This window comes from Lemur catta, chromosome 6, assembly GCF_020740605.2.
Source record: "Lemur catta isolate mLemCat1 chromosome 6, mLemCat1.pri, whole genome shotgun sequence".
Classification (NCBI taxonomy): domain Eukaryota; kingdom Metazoa; phylum Chordata; class Mammalia; order Primates; family Lemuridae; genus Lemur; species Lemur catta.
The window spans coordinates 43,024,784-43,046,721 of NC_059133.1; the positions used below are offsets into that span (position 1 = coordinate 43,024,784).

General features: G+C 32.6%; 1 protein-coding gene across 5 annotated transcripts in view; it reads right to left on the minus strand.

Annotated features, from left to right (window-relative positions):
• CNOT2 (CCR4-NOT transcription complex subunit 2) overlaps nucleotides 1-21,938 on the minus strand; it is a 100,170-nt gene that overhangs the window by 24,080 nt on the left and 54,152 nt on the right. For all 5 annotated transcript variants that reach the window (XM_045553369.1, XM_045553370.1, XM_045553372.1 and 2 more), the window contains 2 exons: nucleotides 20,967-21,089; nucleotides 10,767-10,833 (listed from right to left, as the gene is read on the minus strand). In XM_045553369.1, coding sequence (XP_045409325.1) covers nucleotides 10,767-10,833; nucleotides 20,967-21,089 — 190 coding nt within the window. The remainder of the gene's footprint in view (nucleotides 1-10,766; nucleotides 10,834-20,966; nucleotides 21,090-21,938) is intronic.

Here is a 21,938-nt window from a genome sequence, read left to right on the forward strand (position 1 = left end):
TATTTGTTTCTTCACATTTCTATTTTACAATAAACTGTCAATGATTGTAACAAATAAGATGTTACAATATTATGAACAGATATTGCTTTAAAATTTCTTAAAGGCATATTTGTATTTGCATATTTGGATGTAAAATATGCCTTTAAGAAATTTTGCAATCTTGTGTCTTTATGTTTTAATTTACAACTGATGTACACGGAAAGACATTTACCCCACTTTGCTGAAGTAGCTTTAATTTTTATATTGTCCTTTTAAAATGCATTTTAGAAAAAGTCTCTGTTCTATTTATATATATTTCTCAACATTACAATTTTTATAAACCCAACATAAAATGCCAGCAACTATTAAAAAACTCATCTGATATAGCTATAACAGACAAAATTTTCAAACATTAAAAATATTTCAAAATATAGTAACCTTGTATTTAGATAGTGCTCCTGAAGCCTGATATGGGGATGGACATGTTCTAGTAGGTATATTTTTTTAAGACTACTGAGGGTTTACCATTCAGATACAAAACATTAAAAAAATTAACCAATTTGGATAAACTTATTTCAAAAATGTATGACATACTTCCTTTTTATTCAGATAATACGAAATGTAAATTATTTTCTTAATGATCCAGAATAATTACTATGGACAGATAGCTAATGATCTATTTTTTCACCTTTTATCCTTCAAAGTAAAGATGTACAGCAGTCATTTATGTTGTCATTGTATCTGTCTATGAATGCCTCCTTTCCTCCCTCTTCCTGACCCACATTTTTTAGCACTTTTTTTCGTACTCTGGTAAGCAATGGCACATAGGTCAACCAAGCTTATTCTAAACCAGAGGCTAAATAAAAGCAGTAAGATACACGGAGAGCTAATCAGTAAGTAGATGACTTTAGGGCTAGGAATTTTTCGCTTATGGCATAACTTTCTAACCTAGGGATAGCAGTGGATCACAAATATTTCACTGATACGTATCTGGAATCTAGCAATCTCAGAACTCAACTGGCAGCCTAACTTTGCCTCTCAACTGGATAAAGCCAATGAATCCAATTCAATATAGCTAATATATTCTATGTGTACTTGTTTCACTCATGTTCCATGAAGACCCTAGCTTGGTTCTGCATTTCCTTAAGAAATCTGAAGGGAACTACCCTAAATTATATGTTGGTTTAATCATTATATGTATGTCTAGTTATTATGTAAGTTTTGAGAACATGAGAATGCCACTAGCTGCAGCAACTTTCTTCGAATCTGAGACAAAATAGGGAAGAAGAAGAGACTAAAAATCAGCCTATTAGACTTTTTCAGAAGAAATCAGTCTTTTTCCTCAAACATACCAGTTTTCCTCTAGGCCCACTAGGTGCTTCCATAATGAACCATCAAAATGATACTTTTCATGTCACTCATTCAACAAACATTTATTTAGTACCTACTATGTGACAAACACTGTGCTAGCTGCTGGGGATACAGCAGTGAACAAGATAAAAAAGGGCCCTATCCTCAGGGAGCTTACAGTCTACTCCCCAAATAAGCTATAAAGTTAGCTATAGCTGTAAATTTCCCATGGGAATCTATTTCCCACAGTTACTGACCACCAAGAAATATTATACAATTTTAGAGCCAGAAGGGATCTTAAAGATCACCTAATCCAATGCTCTAATTTTACAGAAAAGGAATCTGAGCCTCAGATAAGTTAACTGACTTCGCCAAGGTGACACAAAGAACCAAGACTAGAATTCAGATCTCTGAACTCCTAGTGTTCATTAACGGTAGCACTACAGAAGCCCAGTGAAACTCTTGATTAGCACCCTTGTGGAGTGCTTTACTGAATTGCAACACCTCTCATCTATTTTTTCTCCTCCTTTCTCTCTTTTGAATGTTTCCTTCTCTTCAAACTTTTTTCTAAATCTCTATTTCTTGCTCTCTTCCCTCCATTTTCTTTCTCTCTCATCTTTATACCTGTCAGTTTTCTTTCCTCTAATTTTCCTTTTCCTTTCCTTTTCACTCTCTCTACACATTCAGCACTATATACAAACATACACTTTCTAAAAATCTAGTACTGTTTTTAGCCCCTTTGTAATAATCAATAAGCCCTACCAAAAAAACTCAGTAAGATCTGACCATTTCAATTCCCCATATACATATTATTCTATGCTGTGTTACAAAAATACATAATTTCAGAAATATTTGAATTTAGAGACTATCTGAACATTAACAAAAATAATTTTGGAGAAGGAATGGGTAAGTCTATTTAGTCAATTAGGGATTGGCATACCTGAATTAATTTATAACGTTAAAAGTGGAGGAAGACAGTATAGAATAAATATTTGTTTAATTTTTGCCTTCAAAATTATCTTCTTCATAAAAACAGCTAATACATTCAAAAAGCTAAGTTTCATTTTGTTGAACTAGCTATGAAAAGATCAAAAACAAGAGAAGTGCATCATTTCAACTTGGATCATTAATTCTCGAATACTTAAAAATCAAGTTATTTTAATTTAAAAACTGAATTTTTTTAAAACATAAGGAATTAACAGCACTGAATTAGGAACACACAAATGTTAATTTTTAGGAAACAAAATATACTAAGTCCTTAAATTTGAGTTGCTTTAGTCAAACTATTACAACTAAATAGGGTTAGGAGAAGAAAATATTTAATCTTTTAACTAATATAATTAGAAACAACCACAGAAAATCATTTCTAAAATACGATGCCAAGAATAAGACATATAAACTAAAAAGAAAAAAAAGAAGAAGAAAAGAAAAAAAGGAAAGAATTCAGAGAATTTTTTTGGCATTAAATAACTAAAACAGGTGAAAATACATATACGTATAAATGAGCTTGTGTATGAGCAGTTACTAAAAGGACAGAATTAAAATTTATTGAACACCTATCAGACAAGCACCAGGCTACTTCATCTTATTTCCTTCTTATAACGATCCTATAGAGAAGGTATTCATCATTCCCCTTTTTACAGACAAGGAATAAAAGAACAAACAAAAAACATTTGAAAAAGCTGTAATTCTGAATCAAAATTTTCTTTTAATTTGACAATTGATAATAAAGAATAGTATGACAGTAGAAAGATTATATGGACATATTCTAAACAGATTTCTACCTCTTATTTGGCAGGGCACTAAACAGTCAAATAAAACAAATTCTTTATTGATCATTTTTCAGAATCCTCAAAGAATATGATCTAAGAAATTATTCCACGAATTATTTCCATTGCACAAAATGATTAAAAGCACATCCCTTAAATACTTATGGCAAGATGTGCCATCCTTTCTTTAATCTTTTGCTAGAGATAAACAATACATGTTATATGAAATAAATAAAATCATAGCAACCAAATCTCTGAATACTCATACTTAAGTCTCCTAAAAATCTTTATTGAAGGGAGGGGAATTTCTAATTAATGCAAGAAGGCTTAAAGTGTCCCCTTTTCCATTCCCAAAGCAACCAACTTCCACTAGGAACTCATAATGCCCACACTAAAAAAGGACAATCAGGCCGGGCGCGGTGGCTCACGCCTGTAATCCTAGCTCTGGGAGGCCGAGGCGGGTGGATCGCTCGAGGTCAGGAGTTCGAGACCAGCCTGAGCAAGAGTGAGACCCCGTCTCTACTAAAAATAGAAAGAAATTATCTGGCCAACTAAAAATATATATACAAAAAAATTAGCCGGGCATGGTGGCTCATGCCTGTAGTCCCAGCTACTCGGGAGGCTGAGGCAGTAGGATCGCTTAAGCCCAGGAGTTTGAGGTTGCTGTGAGCTAGGCTGATGCCACGGCACTCACTCTAGCCCGGGTAACAAAGTGAGACTCTGTCTCAAAAAAAAAAAAAAAAAAAAAAAAGGACAATCATGCTAAATGTCTCAATGTCTTTTTATCTACAACCTGTTTCAACCTGTTTTGCACTTAGCTGGTTAATCTTCCCTGTAATTTATTTCCTTACACAATTTCCTTCATTAAATTCAAACGATTTTAGGAATAGAAAAGACTCCAGAGTTCATCCAACTAGGTTACATATGAACTCACAACCAAACATTAAGTGACTTGCCCAAGATCACAAGTAATGAAGCAAAAAGATAATAATCTAATTTCTTGACTCTTATTTAAATGCCCTTTTGCAACCAGTATCACTTTCTACATTTTATGGTAGTTGCTAACTTTTACATCATCCAGGAAACTTTAATGTCTGGGTCTCATCTCCAGAAATTGTGATTTGGGGTGATTTAAGGGCAGTGAGATTTTAAAAATTCCCCAGGTGTTTTCAGGGGTGCAGCTAAGGTTGAGAACCACTGTTCTATAGTATTAAATGCAATCACAGTGTAGTCTTTAAAATTCTCTGTCAGGACCCAAATGGTATTTTCTAACCTTAACTGACATTTTACTTTGTTTATATACTATATATTTGATTTATAATCTGTTTCCTTCTTTCCCCATTCCCCTCCCCAAATCTGCCCCTGTACCTTTACTACTAATATAATTCCCACCAAAAATACGTTCCCTTCTCTTGTTCTATAGAGATACAAAAGACTATTTAAAAATAAACAAATAAGTGTTATGCTCAAGGTGTCTGTAAGCAGTATATACCATGTGTCTGAGTGCATGGAGAAGAAACCACTTATTCAGCCTTAGGAACAGAAAAGGTCTGGGATCAGAAAAGGTTTCCTGGAGGAGACAGGAGCTAATACATGAATTAAATAATATATGAAATTTAGCCAGGTATTTGGTGATGGTAGTGGTGGGGAGTGAGGTGAGTTTAAATGTTACACAGTTCAGTCTGAGAGAATGACAAGATACATGAAAATGAGGACAAGTTATACACCTGGAGGAGGAGTGGGTCTGCCTTCTTAGGTGCAAAGAATGTATGAGACAAGAAACATGGATGCAGCCAAGTGGCTTCAACATCTGCCAACTATGAGAAGTTGCTACTAAGTTAGAACCAGTTGAGAATCCCAGACAGCATCTGACTGGATCTTTACAGGAGCCACACAGAATCTTTACCTGTGGAACAGCTGTGTAGCCCTCTCAAGTATCCTCCATACTCTTCCTCAACCAAAATTTTTGTTATAGATTAGTAGCACTCATTCACAAAATAATGCAGGTCTCAAACCTTAGAAGTCATCCGTGATCCCTTTCACATCCCACATCATCAAGTCATATTAACTTATCTCCAAAATATCCCAAATCTGACCATTTCTCAAAACCTCTACCACTAGTCCAAATCACTCTATTTTCTTGCCTGGACTACTACAGTAGTAAGGGTGTGTCTCTCTCTGTCTCTCTCTCTCTCTCATCACTCATTCCTACTTCATCCAGTCCATTTTCTATACAGCAAAGTCATCTTCTAAAAATGAAATTATATCTTAAAATCTTTCTCATTAAACTTAGAATAAATCCAAATACTTTACCAAATCTTTACAAGTAGACTTTCCATGATCTGACACCTAATACTTCATTAATCTTAAACTCTTCTTTATTCATTACTCTGGGCTTCTCACCCGTCCTTTGGCACACTGACTTCATTCTAACATTCTTGTGACTTAGAATTTCTGTGCTTACTCTTGCCTGTATTTGAAAAGCTCTCCCCTAGATCTTTCCAAGCACTTCCCCTCAACATCCAGGTTTCCACTGAAATATTACCTCCTCAGAGATAGCCTCTTTGCCTGCTCCACGTAAAATACTAATCCCATCCATTCACCTTATTAACCTGACTTAATTTTTATAATACTTACTACCAGAATTATATGATTTATTTATTGCTTGTATGTTTATTCTGTCTTCCTCCATTAAAAAGTAAGCTCTATAAAAGCAAGAACCTTGCTATTTGCCATATTCTTACTTATATATTAGAATAATACCTCACTTGTGGTAGGCACTCAATAAATACATGGTGAATGAATAAATCCTATCACAATGTCTTAGTCCAAAAGACTCTTGGTGCCTGTGGATTTAACTCTTGATAGTTTCTAATATGTGCAAATGGCCCTGGAGTCATAGCATTCAGGTTTCAAAGACACTGCTGTTTTCAACTCACCTTCACATGGTAATGTAATCCTGGCTCTACTTAGTATCTGTATAACCTTGGGCAAGCTCCTTAATCTCTCATGGAATTCTTGTGAAGATTAAATGAATTAATGCATATAAAGTACCATCTGACACAATAAATACTCAATATTCAATATTAGCTTTTTTTTTTTCCTGGTGAAACATGTCTACTTGGGAAGTAGCAAAGATCTTGAGATATAGGCCACAGAAACATGAATATTGTCTTCTTGGCTGAAATCAATGAAATAGCTTAACAGGCTCCCCTCTTGCTTTGATAAAGTAGGCCACTCCCAAATCTACCCCATGCTGTGGATGTTGTTCCCACTGCTAAAGCAAACGTTACTCCCAGTCTCTTCAATGCCAATCTCCAATGAGACTTATCTGTGAATCTTTTTCTGATCATTCTCCAAGGTAGATGATAAATTCCTACTTTTGACATACCCAGAAAACTCTGAATTTCTTACTCTACTTTGTAGTAAAATCATTTGTGTACTTATCCTACTAGATTATATGTAAGGATCATATCTTATTCAACATGCATTCGATCAACATTCATTGAATGTTTGTCAGGTGCAAAGTACTGAGGATACAAAGGCAATGAAGACAGGCAATAAATAAACGCAACACCACCATAGCAGTAGGTACACTGTAGAGAGATGGCTTAAAAGAAAATGATCTCTTCTACCACAACACTGCAGTATCTAGCATGCCATAATACATATGGTAGGCACACAATAAATATCTGTCAACCTCAATTACTACCTCCTTTTTGAAGTTTTCCTGTACCACTGTAGTTTACTGCGTTTTTCATTTCAAAGCATGATACCTTTTAATCTATGTATTAGCATCATCAGCTGTTACTTAGTATTTTATATATAAATATCTCTTACCTTTCCCAACTATAGCACGTGCTTCTTCAGAGCAAGAAATCCCAAGCACTCAGCACTAAGTATTTAGTATCTGTTAAATGGCCCTATAATTTCCTAAAGCAATTAAAACATCATTTGCCTATTTACATAGTCAACAGTATCACTTTGAACCACCCCATCCATGCTCTGGTTCTCCATGAAGCAAGTAGCTTTCACACAAGTGTTTATAAAACAGGAGGCCAGAGAACTGTCTGTCGGAAGCATGAGACTGTGCTCCTGTTCCCAAGTCAGGAGTCCAGATCCCAGAAAGATTTATTTCCTCTTCCAACTAGAGCCTAAGTCCTTTGAGTATTCAGATACAAAAGTATATAATGGATTCATACAGACAGCTAGTTAACCCATGTGCCCGTAAGATAACATGCACATAGGAAGCACTCAGTAAATGGTAATTTCCTTTTTCTCCAATACTACAAGGCTCTAACTCCTATTGGTAATTATGAAAAGGTTACTCCAATTATACCACCACTTAATTTCAATGCATTGACTAGTCAGGAGAACTTAATTCCTGGCTCCCTGTTCATTCCAATCCCATAGACCACTTCAGGGAACCCATGAGTTCTTTAAACCTATAAGGTATCCTCACTTAATGTTGTCGATAGGTTTTTGGAAACTGTGATTTTAAACAAAATGATGTACAGAAGCTCCTCAAACAATTTTGCTCAACATCATTTCGTTACAATGTTGATGAGAACAAAAAAATTGGTTTTGTTATACATAGTTTTGCTTAAAGTTGCAGTTTTCAAAAACCTATGATGACGTTAAGTGAGGATTTAATGTATCTAAAATCTTAGGCATACACTCAAAGACATCAAGTAGAGATCATGCAACTTGAACACAAAGAGTACATTCACTGGTTTCTATAGTTATCATTTTGTGTACAGTATTCACATGAACACTTAGATAAAAAGTTATTTAGATATTTGGATATAAACATACTATACTAGAACCTGAGATCATACAAGCACCCTAGTCCAGCATTTACTGGGTACCTCACATGCTACACAATCACTTCTATATAAATCTAGCAAACTGTAGCTTTACGCAGTTCTATATCCATTCCAGGAGGAATTTCCTTCCTTGTTTAACCTCAGTGAGACTTAGTTCTGGAGAGGGTACTCTTCCTTCTCCACCTCCTCTCTCTAACCTTTCTAACCATCAAGAACACAAAACAGATAGACCTCACCTTTTTTATTTTTTTAAATAAGAGACAGGTTCTCACTCTGTTGCCCAGGCTGGAGTGGCATGGCACAATCATACCACACTGTAACCTCAAACTCCTGGGCTCAAGTGATACTCCCACTTCAGCCTCCCAAGTAGCTGCGCACCACCACACCTGGCTAATTTTTAAAAAAATTTTTTTGAAGAGACAGGGTCTTGCTATGTTTCCCAGGCTGGTCTCAAGTTCCTGGCCTCAAGTGATCCTCCTGTCTCACCCTCTTCAGCCTCAGCTAGGATTACAGGTGTGAACAACTGTGCCCAGCCAGACCTCACTTTTTAACGGCCCAAATGCTTACTGAACTTTGCCAATCTGAATACAGAGTTAATAGTGGTTCTCAGTGCACTTGGGAGGAAAAACAACTTTTTAACTGTATCAATCCCAATGTGCAAATTATAATCAATTGCCATCAGAATAATATTTCTAATCTACTCTCACCTATTAATTCCTTTTCTCTCTATCTTTAAAGTCAGTCCCTCAAATTTTACCATTCTGACTTAGTTAAACTATTAAAATTTTAACCCTCAAGCCCCACATGACAGCTTGTGTTCTCCTGTCTGACAAGGTATTCATTAAGACTACCTACTAGCTAAATGACCTATTTGGCCCCCTTGGGTCTGTCCTAGCAGAGACTGGCAACCCAGGCTCTGTCTTTTTCCACTAGTTGCAGCTTCTAGATTTATACTCTGGAAAGGAATAATTACACCCTGACCTAAAACATTTCAGTTCCAGTTTATCTAAGGTTCAATTTCTCCATAGGCTAATACTTACAATGTAAGTTTAAAAGGGTTTATGTTGCTTCACCAATGTTATAGGAATATAGTCATTAATATACTGAACACCAACAGGAAATGTTTGTCATACATGGCTTCTTTTAAAACTAATAAGTACCTCAAAATACTTTTGCTTATATTAATCTTTGTATATCCTTAACAATAAACACAGTGATTTATACAAATTGAGAAGTCAATAAATGTCTATCCTACCAAACATGTAACTGTATTTCAAGCCTAACCCATTCCATATCTTAGCCCAGTTACAATTTCACATTTTCAGATTAAAAAAATTAGATCAGATTCTTAAATGTCCAGATAGCTGATTATAATCATTGCCATTCTCCTTTATAAAATAACCTTAAGTTTCTCAAATATTTTTCTCCATTTCATATCTACTTTCTGCTTTGATAAACTGTGGGCTTTAAAAAGATAAAATAAGTTATTTGCAGTTGTTCTATAAAAATAAGAGGTAGCTTTAAAGTAGCTAGATACTTCCATGATAAGGATTATCAGACGGGTAAAAGCCATGCTAAAACACAGGCTAATCAGAATAAATTACTAGCTGATAATATTCCCTCAACAACTAGGATAAACATAGGTGGATAAATATTTTTTTATGTAATAAGCTTTCAAAATATGTCTTCCTATTTAAAGGAAAACTGCTGATATAAAAAAGAAATTAACAAATTTTACTAATTCTATATTAAGAAAATTGTGTTCCATATCAAAAGAGGACAGCCACAAAAGATAGACAGAAAATAGTAGATAGAAACTATGCTTACATACAAAATAAATTTCATCCTCCCACTAAATTTCAGAATCAATTTGAAGGGTGAAGTGGTATGACAAACTATCCTATCAAAACTTTGCTTTTCATTATGCTGGGAAAGAGTTCCAATTCAAATGACTGATTTTTCTTTGAAGCTGATTAAGATAGTCATCAGATGTCTCCTCCAGTTACTCAATTATCCTATAGTCTTTGATGGGACTTTATAAAACTTTTAACTCCCTCCTTCCATTAATAGAAATGAGAGATCAACAGATCTCTGACATTAAAGAGCTGATAAAACATAATTAAAATGTAACAGTTTGGAAAATTAATTTTAAAAATATAAATATATTTTAGAACTTAGAGTTTTATACAAATTTTATGTGATAATAATAGCTAACATTTATTGAGCACTTACTATGCGCTAGGCACTGTGCTAAGCGCTTTAAAAGTATTACAATACTTTAAAAAAAGAATCTTTTATAATGGAAAAAGCATTGAACTATGAGTCAAAAATCTACATTCCATACCCAGACTGAGCCAAAGCAAAAGAAGAAATATTTGCTAAACAAAGAACATTTCACAAACTGCTACTAAGTAATGGGCTTACATTAATAAACACATCAAAACACATATACATACATATACACACGCACACACAAAATCTACCCAACCAACCAAACAAAAATAATCTTTTAACTTCCTTTAATTGAAAACACAGAGAATGTCTGCTTTTAGTTTGTTTAGCAAATTCTTCTCCAAAAATATTGCAAAAGAACATAGAGATACAAAAGATGCTGAAATAAATTTCAATCTATGCTATATCCAAGTAATAACAAATTTAGAATTAGTAAGGCCTGAAATAATATGGTTTTGCTATGTAAGTAAAATAAAGAAAACTCTGAAAATTAAGTATCTTTCCTTTTAAATCTCCTAATAAACCCACAAGGGCAGCATTAGTTGTTCTTTATTTGGTACTTATTTTTCTCTTTAAACAAAGTATCCCAAAATGAATACAAAATTCTTACTTTGTTGCCCGTATAAACTTGCCCCAAACTGAGACAGCTGACCTGATGTAGATGGTGATGCCAGCATCTAAAAACAAATTAATTATATTAGAGCATAAAGAAAGAACACAGAACATTATATTTACACTTTACATATCTGCACAACATACCATAAATGTAAAAATCTAACCCATATTTTTCATTCTCCAGAAAAACATAAACACTACATCATAAATTCCATGTTTTTAAGAGATTATTACAATTGGATAAAACCAAACTACAAATGGAATTAATTTTTAATACTAGTAAGTTTTTTTAAAGTTACATTAAACTATAGCAGTATTATTACTGCACTTAAAAAAGTAGGCTAACTAGAAACAAAGACAATATCTCACAAAGTTAGCACTATAAATTTATAAGTGAAATTACTCTTAGAAAATATATTAAGCTAAATTCTAAATTCAGTTTACTGCCTAAATACAAAAATTTTATAGCTGATAAGGATATTTCCTGATTTTTATATACAAATAATTGATGTGTATCAAATGGGTAGAAAAACCCAACAAATATACACATATCCATATAATAAATGGAGAGATGATATAACAGCAATGAACAAGTAAACAAAAATACAAAAATATATACACATGGTATATAATTTATATAGTTTGTTAGTGAGTGATATGAATTTCATGGCACTTGTACAATGCCTCTGAATTTACTGCATCAATGTCTTTTTTCCAAGTAAAATATAAATTGTCTGAAGGTATGCTATATTCATGGAACACAATATATTTTTATATTTCCTCATACAAATGAGTATGGCATTGCTATACACAAAATAGTTAAGCTGGGTAAATGAAAATGTGTTTGTGTGTGTGGGCATTTCTTGTCTTAGACAATCATCAAAACACCTTAATTAAATAAGACATGGCCATATCATCAAGGAGCTTACAATTTAGTGAGGAAAGAATGAATTATACAACTCATTATATTCTAAAGCACAGTGTGGTAAATGCTCTAAAAGAAGTATAAAGCATCAATGGAGGAAGATAATTCTACACAAGGTTGAGGTATCAAGAATACTTTGTAAAGTGGTAACATTTGATGTGGGTTCAGAGGAGATGTCTTCCAGGCCAAGAATATGCAGTGAATATAAATGTAATAAAAGTTAGTGACATGATTAGAAAACATAAGAAATAGTGGAGACTCTATAATAGGGCAATAGGAAAGGAGATAAAGCTCACTCCTACTGGGGCACAGAAGAATAGGAAATAAAAAGAATATGGTGGGGTCAGATCGTAAAGGGGCTTCTTAATGTCATACACAGATGGCTACCAACTATAGCAATAAGGAGAAAAAACAGGCTGGGCAGAGTGACTAATGCCTGTAATCCCAGCACTTTGGGAGGCCAGGACAGGAGGACTGCTTGACGCCCGAAGTTCAAGACCAGCTTGGGCAACATGGCGAGACCCTGTCTCAACAAAAACAAAATATTGAAAAAAAAAAAAAAGAGAGACAGAAAAAATTAAAAAAATAATATTAAGCAAGGAAATGACATGATAAAAATGTACTTTGGGAAGACAATGCTAATAGCAGAAATGGGTAAAAATAGGAAATGATGAAATACTAAACTACGACAAAAGTGAGACCAAGTGAGAGGCATTCTGATGGTAGAAGTAACACTGTATTTTATGTCCTGTTGAACTAGTTGGGATAAAGGGGAAAAGAGATGAGTATAAATCACAAAAGAGAGAACTATCAGAGGATGCTCTGTGGTTTTCAGGGAAGGAAAATCATGCTGACATTGACCATGATTAGAAAAACTAGGAAGAGAAACTTTAAACAATGTAGGTTTTACAATATTCATTTCATGTAATTTTCATGTCAATATTCAAAGTTGATTTAATTAATCTAAAGTTCACATTTTTTAAATACAATAGTCTGTTTTAAAACAATGATACACATTCAGCTCTCCTAAGGTAACAACTGAGTTACACACCACTCCAAAAACAGCAGTACTTATAATATAGCAATGAATTTTCTAAAAAGCATCAAATCTTATATTCCTCCTCTAACCCAGGTGTACAATCTAGAAAATTAAAGTAACATTCAAACTATATATTCTTTACCAAGTACAACCCAACAGATCAAAAAATACCCGATCAAATTATTTTCTTAGGTACTATAGTTATTACTGCATTAACTGGAAATATTTTATAAGCATATTAAAGGTTCATTTCCAAATTGCAAGAACAAGATCAAAGGATATGTATAATATGTAATAAAGCTTTAGTTGGTGACAGAAGGTAAAATGTTTACATTAAATACTTAAAAATCATGATTTTCGGTCATTATAAACTATAAATGAAAGAGTACAGTTGTTTCTAAAGGCTCCAAATACAAGATGTTGGTCAGTATGAGTGTACAACTTAGAATGATCCATAATGCGAACATTTTAGAAAGGACCACTTAAAACCTTACTCATCTCAGAAATTTGTTTATTGAATACTCAACTCCAAACAACAGACATTTTATTCTACTTCAAAGATTATACATCTAGAAATGAGCTACAGGTATGCCAAGACATCAGCTCTCTCAAAAATGGGGGGAGGATGGAAGTAGGGAGGGGAGGTAGTGGCTCTCTAAGCCAATTATTTGAGATCAAAAGCATTAGATTGATTTACTTACCATACTGTGTAACATTAAATATCATTTTCTCTATGTGCCACTACATGAAGGTTAGTAAACACTGCTCTACAGAAATGTGAAAGTAGTTTAAAGTTAAATTTAAGAGTTTATAACTTTCAACATATTCATGTAAAATAAGCACTGATCAGCTATACAGATATTAAAATTATTGCCTCAAAATGTATCAAAATGCAAATATCTAATTTATTTAAAAAAATCTATCCTTAAGGATGTATATTTTTAAAGTCTGAAAGCCTATTTCATGAAATAAATCAGTGCTACAAGTGGATTTATCACAATGAAGAAATGTTATTCCGACAGATAAGCTATTTATAAGTGCACAGAAAGTACACAAGAAATACACTCTGGAATAACAATAACTACTGTTAACAGAAAACAATTTACATATTTTTAAATGCTGAGAGTTAGTAACATAAAAGTGAATTTCTTAGAAAATTTAAAACTTCACATCAAGAGGCACATTACAGTAGGGAATACAGCATAAAACAGAACAAGCTCAGAGCTTTGGAGTCAGAAAATAATCTGAGTTTGAATCTTGGTTTCACCCACTTACCTATGAAATAGCTGAGCCTCAGTTTCCTTCTTGTAAAATAGAAATACACTACCTACTTCACAGAATTGAAATGAAGGTTAAATGAGATAAGATATGGCACATAGTAAGTGCTCAACAAATGGTAGCAGCAGCTAAAAATCTAATGTTCCTCTTAGTGCAGAACTCTCATTTAACAGCTGAAAGAAGGGCATTCAGACTTTGGGAAATTTACTAAACAATATCCTAAATTTACATAGCGTTTTGCCCAAGAAACTAAAGAAAAAAATTTGTCTTCAAAAATTCCAAGTAAAATAAGGTATAGAATTTGTATTCTTAAGAAGAGCAAAAGGTAGAAAAAAAGATTAAATGTCACCTAATCTCCCAGTCTAAAATCATAATAATTATATGTCTCCCACATGTCCTACAAATCTACTACAATATACATTGCAGTCAAACATCAACAACAATAAAAACCAAGAAGGAACCAGAATAAATACTAATGCAATTCTAGTTATTTCCCTCACCCACCAAAAAGCCCCTTTATCCTTTAATATACAGAATGTCAAGAAAATCAACAAACTGTTGCAAGGGAATGTAACAAAATTTTGTTAAATAAAAATTCCTTGATGACAATAGCAATTTAAAAATGAAAAACATATTTAAGTTTTAAAATGTCATTGTACAATATACTTAAAGGTATGGTGATAACATGATTCCTAGCATCCTGTTATTTCAGGACAAAAACAAAAAATGAATTATAATTTTGGACTATATCATATCTACAAAAAGAAAAAGACAAAGGGAAATGAAGAAAACATGTTCATGCACACAGAGTTCTAGATCTAGATAGAATGTGAAGAGCATTTTAAAACTAAAACCAGGGTGATTAAGAAATGGAATTATTGAAATCAGAATGAAATCCAGCAAACAGGCACAAAAAAGAAAGACAATGAGAAGATAATAAATTAAAAAGAATGAAAGAGGAAAGGGGCAAGGGAAGGGGGCAGGCAGAAAAATAAAATAGTAAGTCATAGGACCCAGCAGCTGATGAATCAGATAACAATAAAATGTAAGTTTACTAGGTATTTCAAGTAATTTTCATTCAAATATTCTTATGCTTACACAAAGAACATTTTAAAAAATAGTATAATAGTCAATGAATTTAATTCCTTAGCATTAAACACTTAAGAGTCAAATTTTTATTTTAAAAAGTCCAATAATAAATATCTTCATATTGTCTGAATTTCTGTTTAGCTTCAAAGCACAAATTTATAGAATGACATATGATTGATTTGAGAAATGTTTACATTTTAAAGGCTTTTAATGTGTATTGCTAACCTGTTTTCTACTGACTATTAATTACACTTCCACCGCAATCGCCTCAATTGCTCCCTCACAAACACAAAAGTAGGCTATTCTACTTTTTAAAAAAAAAATCCTTGCTATTATGGTAGGAATAAAATAATATTTTCTTACTGTTTGGATTATTATTATTACCATTTCTGAGACTAAACATTTTGTAATTTTTCTAGCTACATTAAAATTTAATATACATTATGTAGACATATCATTTTACCATTCTTTTATGATTAGGCTTTATCTTTCAAATACTGAGGTTGAACATCATGTGAATCTCAATGAGTTTAAGAGGTTTTAGAAAGTTCTCTTCAAATGATTTAACATTTATTTCCAATTTCTTTAGAGTACACTCTGATTTATTTACATTTAACTTTGTCAGGTTATTGTTGCTACCTAAAAACTTGATACATTTATGTACATTTGCTTTTTCTTGTAGAAGTATTTAAAATGATTTTTGAGTTTTCAGGTAATCATATCATCTGCAGATAATTTTGTTATTTTTCAATATCAACTCCATTCCTTCCCTCTCTTCAGCAAACACTCACTGAGAGCCTACTAATTCCTAAGCATTATTACAGGTTCTAAGAACATGGCTGTAAACTAGATAGTCGCTGCCTTTGTTAAAGCTTAAATTCTAGTGATGTGGACAGGATAATAAACAATTAGTGAACATGTGCTTTCAGGTAGTGATTCATGCTATGATTTTCAAAAAGCAGAGAAACAATTTAGAGGATAGAGGTAATAGTGCTGATACATATACAAGGCCATTTAGGAAAAGAGTGGTCAGAGAAAAGGCTTCTCAGATGAGATATTTTAGCAGAGACATGAATGTAACTAAGGGGAAAAATACTATGTGAAAAAACAAAGTGCCAAGGTCTTTAGAGAGAAATGAGTTCAAGGAGCTGGGAATGAGCCAGGCTGACTCCAGTATGTAGTTAAATACTAATTAGGAGGATGACGATACTAATGATAGAAGTTATCCTTATTTTATACTAAATTTTAACAAAATATTAATTATCATTGGCCCAAGAGAAATCTTAGTTGTCATAACTGCTGTAGACTAACACAAGTATGAAAGTTAGGCATGAGTTCAAAATGGTTCATGGTTTGGTCACAATAAGAAAGTAGCCTGCTATTATCAGTTTTAAGAGTTTTTTTTAAAAAGGAAAAGGTGTTACATCTCTTATGTCTTTTCAGCAATATATTATAACAAAAGAAAAGAAGTTCCTACAAGTTAGTGCTTCTCAAATGATTATGCTGAAGAATCATCAAATGAGTGCATATTCAAAGATTCACAAGATTAGAAAATATATTAGCAATTAAAATATTTTTTTAAAAAAATTCTCATTGGTTAGATTATATTACTCCCAAAGAGTTGTCTATTATGTCTTATGTAAATCCTTTTCATTTATTATAAGGTCTCTAATAAGAAAATAATTATAATAAAAAGAAAACAAGCCCATACTGCCTATGATTTATTTAATCTGGTGAAAACACTCAAGTAACATATCTGCAATACTTATAACCACCACTTGTCTATTTCAAACTAGTAAATATTCTGTAAAAAGTCACATACATGTACTGGTACCTCTTAAAATACAAGGCCTTTGATAATAAGGAGGAGCTCTAAAGAACTACCTAGCAATGTAACTAGCACAGTCTCATAGAGAACAGTCACCCAAATACTTCTTCAACCATGCATGTGATAAAAAAATGGTTACATTTTAGGCTATATGAATAGGGCAAATCAGAATTTTTTTTTACCATTTTAATCATCTTGAAGTATATAGTTCAGTGATGTTAGGATATTAATTTTAAAGAAACTTTAGACACTGTAAAAAGATATTAAAGGAATTCTATATAAAGACATCCATTTGAAACTATCGCTTTCTCTCAAAACAAGTTAAGACATAACAACTATTATTAAGATCTCATTGATATCTGGCTTTAAGATTCACTCAATCACTGGCCAGTTTTCCTTTATCATATATTATGATGGAAAATTATTTTCTCACTCTTCCCAGAGACAAAAAAAAATTACAAAATCATCTCAGTCATTTATTATGTTTAAAATTTTCCCTTTAAAAGTTTTTATAAAGGGCAAAGGTAATCATTATTTGCAGATGATAAACACAGTTACCTGAAAAACCCAAAAGAATCAAATGGAATGTTATTACTATTCACATTAACAGCAACATTTGTTGAATATTTATTATGCGTTAACTCAAAGTTTTACAGTTACTCATTCCATCCTTATAACCACCCATGAGCCATGTACTGTTGCTCCTATTTTACAATCGAGAAAACTGACACACACAGACTACTTGCCGTAGGACATATAGCTAGCAAATAATGTAGCTGAGATATAAACTCAAATAGTAGGATTTCCAGAGCCCACTTTCCCAATCACCAAAAACTAATAAAAGTTTTGTTATGGTAGTTGGTTATAAATTAAAATACAAAAAGTATTCTATAGATCATAAAAACCAATCTGAAAAATGCAATGAAAATGGCAACTATAAAATCCTATTTACTAAAAGGATAAATAACAACAGGATTAAAGACAGACATATCCTTCTGAAAGGCAGGAGTATAGGTATTAATATGCAACAGTCAAAACACTGTTATAAAAAAGGATGTGGAGGACCTTAACTAAGATGTTAGAACAGTCTACAGATCTATGGCAATTCAACTATGTTGTAGTTCTGACATAGAATCAGCATGGTACAGAACAAGAGTTTAGAAACAGGCCCAAGAAGGTATCAGACAAGTATACATTAAAGGGAATATTTTTCAATTAGCCATAAGTAAATGGTCTAACCCACATGTGGGCCAATTACTCCTACAGGCCAAATCCAGCACCCTGTTTTTATAGGGTATGTGAACTAAAAATGGTTTTTACATTATAGATGGTTATATAAAGACCTATTATACATTATAGGTATTGATTTTACATAATATCCTTGATTTTGTCTCTTAGTCCACAAAACCTAATAATTACTAGCATAAATAGTACCGGGACAACTGGATTACCTCATAGGGGGAAAAAAAATATCCGGAACCTTACAATTCACACATGAAACCAAAATACATTTCTAACGGACATAAGCTATATGTGAAGAATAAAACATAAAAGTACTATAAGAAAGTAACTGGAAAAGGTCTTTCACAGTATGATCTCAAAACCAGAAATCATTAAAAAAAGATTGATGGGTCACATTTAATAAACATGATAAATATGTATATACTATAAACTAAATTGAAGATGAAAAACTAGGAAATATTTTTAACAAATGGTAAGAGATTATCTTTAATATATGGAGAATAAGACTTATCTCAATAGGAATAAGAAACGGCACAAAAATAGGTAATCCACAAAGGAAGAAATACAATGACTAATAACTATATGGAAAAGACAAATCACTGTGTGTGTGTTTGTGTGTGTGTGTGTGTGTAGAATTAGCAATGTTTTAATACATTACATTAAAACAATAAGCTTCTTTTGTCTATTAGCAGAGACTTCAAGGTGATAGCTGGTATTCTCATGGACATGGAGTGTGGTGATTAGAGTAAAAACTGGTACAAACTTCCTGGTGGAAAATGTCAATCTGTTCCAGAAAATTTAAATAGTCATGTACTTTTTAATAAAAATATTTAAAGTAAAAAATCTAAATTTGAGCAGTAAATTGTTTCCAACTGATAAAATCATAGGTAATTTTTCTTTTCTTCTTCTCATCTGTAGTTTCTAACACCTGTGTAATTTCCCTGTGCTATTTTGTAACACAAAAAAAGTAACAGCAACGGCAGCAATTTACGAGGTAGCTACTATTTTATTACCCTTATTATTTTTATTTCAAAATATTCAGGGGGTACAAATGTTTTTGGTTACAGGGATTGCTTTTGTAATGCTTGAGTAATGGCTTTAAGTGTGCCCATCACCCAAATAGTGTTCACCATACCCATTAGGTAGGTTTTTGCCCCTCCCCTTCTTTCCCTATTATCCCTATTTTACAGATAAGGAAACTGAGGCTTAGAGAAGTTCTTCCTAAGAGGCAAAGTCAGGATCCAAACACACATCTGTATTGCTTTAGAGTACAAGTTTTTAATTCCTATGGTCTATTACATTCTTAATGTTTTTTAAAAAGTTTTGTGGAACAAACCATTCTGTATTACTTCTTTAACAACCAACTAAATTGGAATGGTAACCAACATATGTAAGTATGTGTGTGAATATATACACTAATTCTAATTTTAAAACCTCAGACATACAGTATTTCTGCTTTCTAGAAGAAACATGTCTTTGCCATTCATTCTCTACATTTCACTAACATTTTTCTGTCAAACTTAACTTTCACCATACAATCACAGTAACACATACAAGTTGTAGTTTTATAGTTTCTGCAGCAATATTACCAAAATACATCCCCAATTCTTTATCTACAAGGTCTAAAATTAAACATAGAAAACTTGATAAATAATAATTAAATTATAATTTATATCAAATAGCAAATAGCTAGAAGGGCAGTAAGACAACAGAAAATCAGATATTATTATTCCACAAGCTATTAAACTGCACACTAATTATAAACAAAGCCACCACCCACATAATTTGAAAAGAGCTCTAATAATACCACTGATAGCTTGTTTCTAAAAAAACACAAACATTTTCAAATAAAGAGGGCAAAATACTAAAACACAAAAACAAAAGTCCTAACTTAAATATAAGTTAAGGCAAATTGTGAAATTCTAAAAATTACATAGAAGTGACTTACTAATGATCAACTTTAAAGAAAAATGAGGGCATTTGTTACATATCTTAGAACTTTATAAATGCTTTAAACATCAGTAAGAATCTTATTAGGTTAATAATTAGAGTAGACTGTTATACAGATAAGGAAATCAGATAGCAAAAGTTATAAAGGTTTGAAAGGGGAAAAAAGTTGGGCAGGTACAAAGTACAAGAATACATCTGGTTTGACCACAATGTATAATATATAACTTAAAAGTAGCTTAATGGAATTCTAACAATTAATTTTATTTAAAAATATTTTATAAATTTGCTAATTATGACTTGGTTGTATTATAAATCCTTTTATCCCAAATGAAATTATTGAACTACTAGCTTTCTAAAGCACTAAACTCACACCTCTTTATCACACCTCTACCACATTTTCAGTACAGTTCTTCAAAACTTTTTCATCCCTATAGCTGAACAGGAGAGATACTCTATACCTGGGATCTAGTATTATAGCCAGAACAGTACACCATAAGGATAGAGTTCTATCGAAGCTCAACATTATATCTTTAAATCTGTGTAAATCTGCTTTCAATTCTGTTCCTGCATTTCATATAAAAATAAGTTATTTCCCATATTAAACAAACAAAAAACACGTTTACTCCATGTCTTTGAGTACTTCTACTGCTGTATTACCACACCCAAACCTGGGAATCACAAGACATTTATGTTTCCCATTAGAATGTAAGTTCATTGTCTTTGAATCCCCAGGGCCTAGCACTGTGCCTAAAACAGTCACTCAACCACAGACATATGCTGCTTTTCAGGAACACAGAAACAGATGTACACCGCTAAGTAAACACAATGTAACTGATTAACTTACATCTTTTTCTGACCGATGTGGAAACATAGAAGACTGGCTGTAGTACATGTTTTCATCATGGTAGTCACTGTCGACCCCCTCTACAAACTTCTTTCTTGAAGCACCAAACATGCTGTTTGTCACCTAAACAAAAATATTACTTTTATCAAGAGTAATTATTTTAGAAAGTGTTCAGCTTTACCTTAATCCTATGTGGAAAACAGAAATGAAGGAAACATTGCTAAGATACAGAATAGATCAACTAAGGGCTAATGGGACACATGATACAGTAATAAATCTGACTACATCAATACAGTGTTATGTGTTTTTTCCTCCAGGCCCTAAAAAAGCCTGTAAAGCCTGTCTTACCCAAGAGTTCAACTTCCTTTTAAAAAATTAAACATCACTTACTGTTGAAAAATGGCAACCCCCAAAATAATTTTGCCCTACCTAATAGATTTTTTTAAAAATTTTAGTTTTAATTATTCAAAATCTTCACAAGTATCTTGAAAATTAGTGGCTTTGTCATCACTACATCTACTTTTTCAATTATCTGCTTTCCCAAGCATATCATTTTTACTTACAATCTAAGTTTATTGAGATATACCATTTTTTGAATCAGTATATAGTGGCATATCAGGAATTTTATCTCATCCAACAGGTATCCACTCATTTAACAGTAGGACAATTTTTTATTCATCATATGATATAAATTTGTGATCTCAATTATATAACCTTCCTACTCCTTTCATTTTTATTTTTAAGCCTTTACAACATCCAATACTAGCAATTTTGAGGTCACACCAAACAAATACATTATCTGTGGGGGATTTGTTCCAGGAACCCCCACGGTAGATACAAAAATCTATGGATGCTCAAATCCCTTATATAAAATGGTGTAATATTTGCATATAACCTATGCATATCCTTTCTTATTATTTAAATCATCTCTAGGTTATAATACCTAATACAATATAAATGCTATGCAAATGG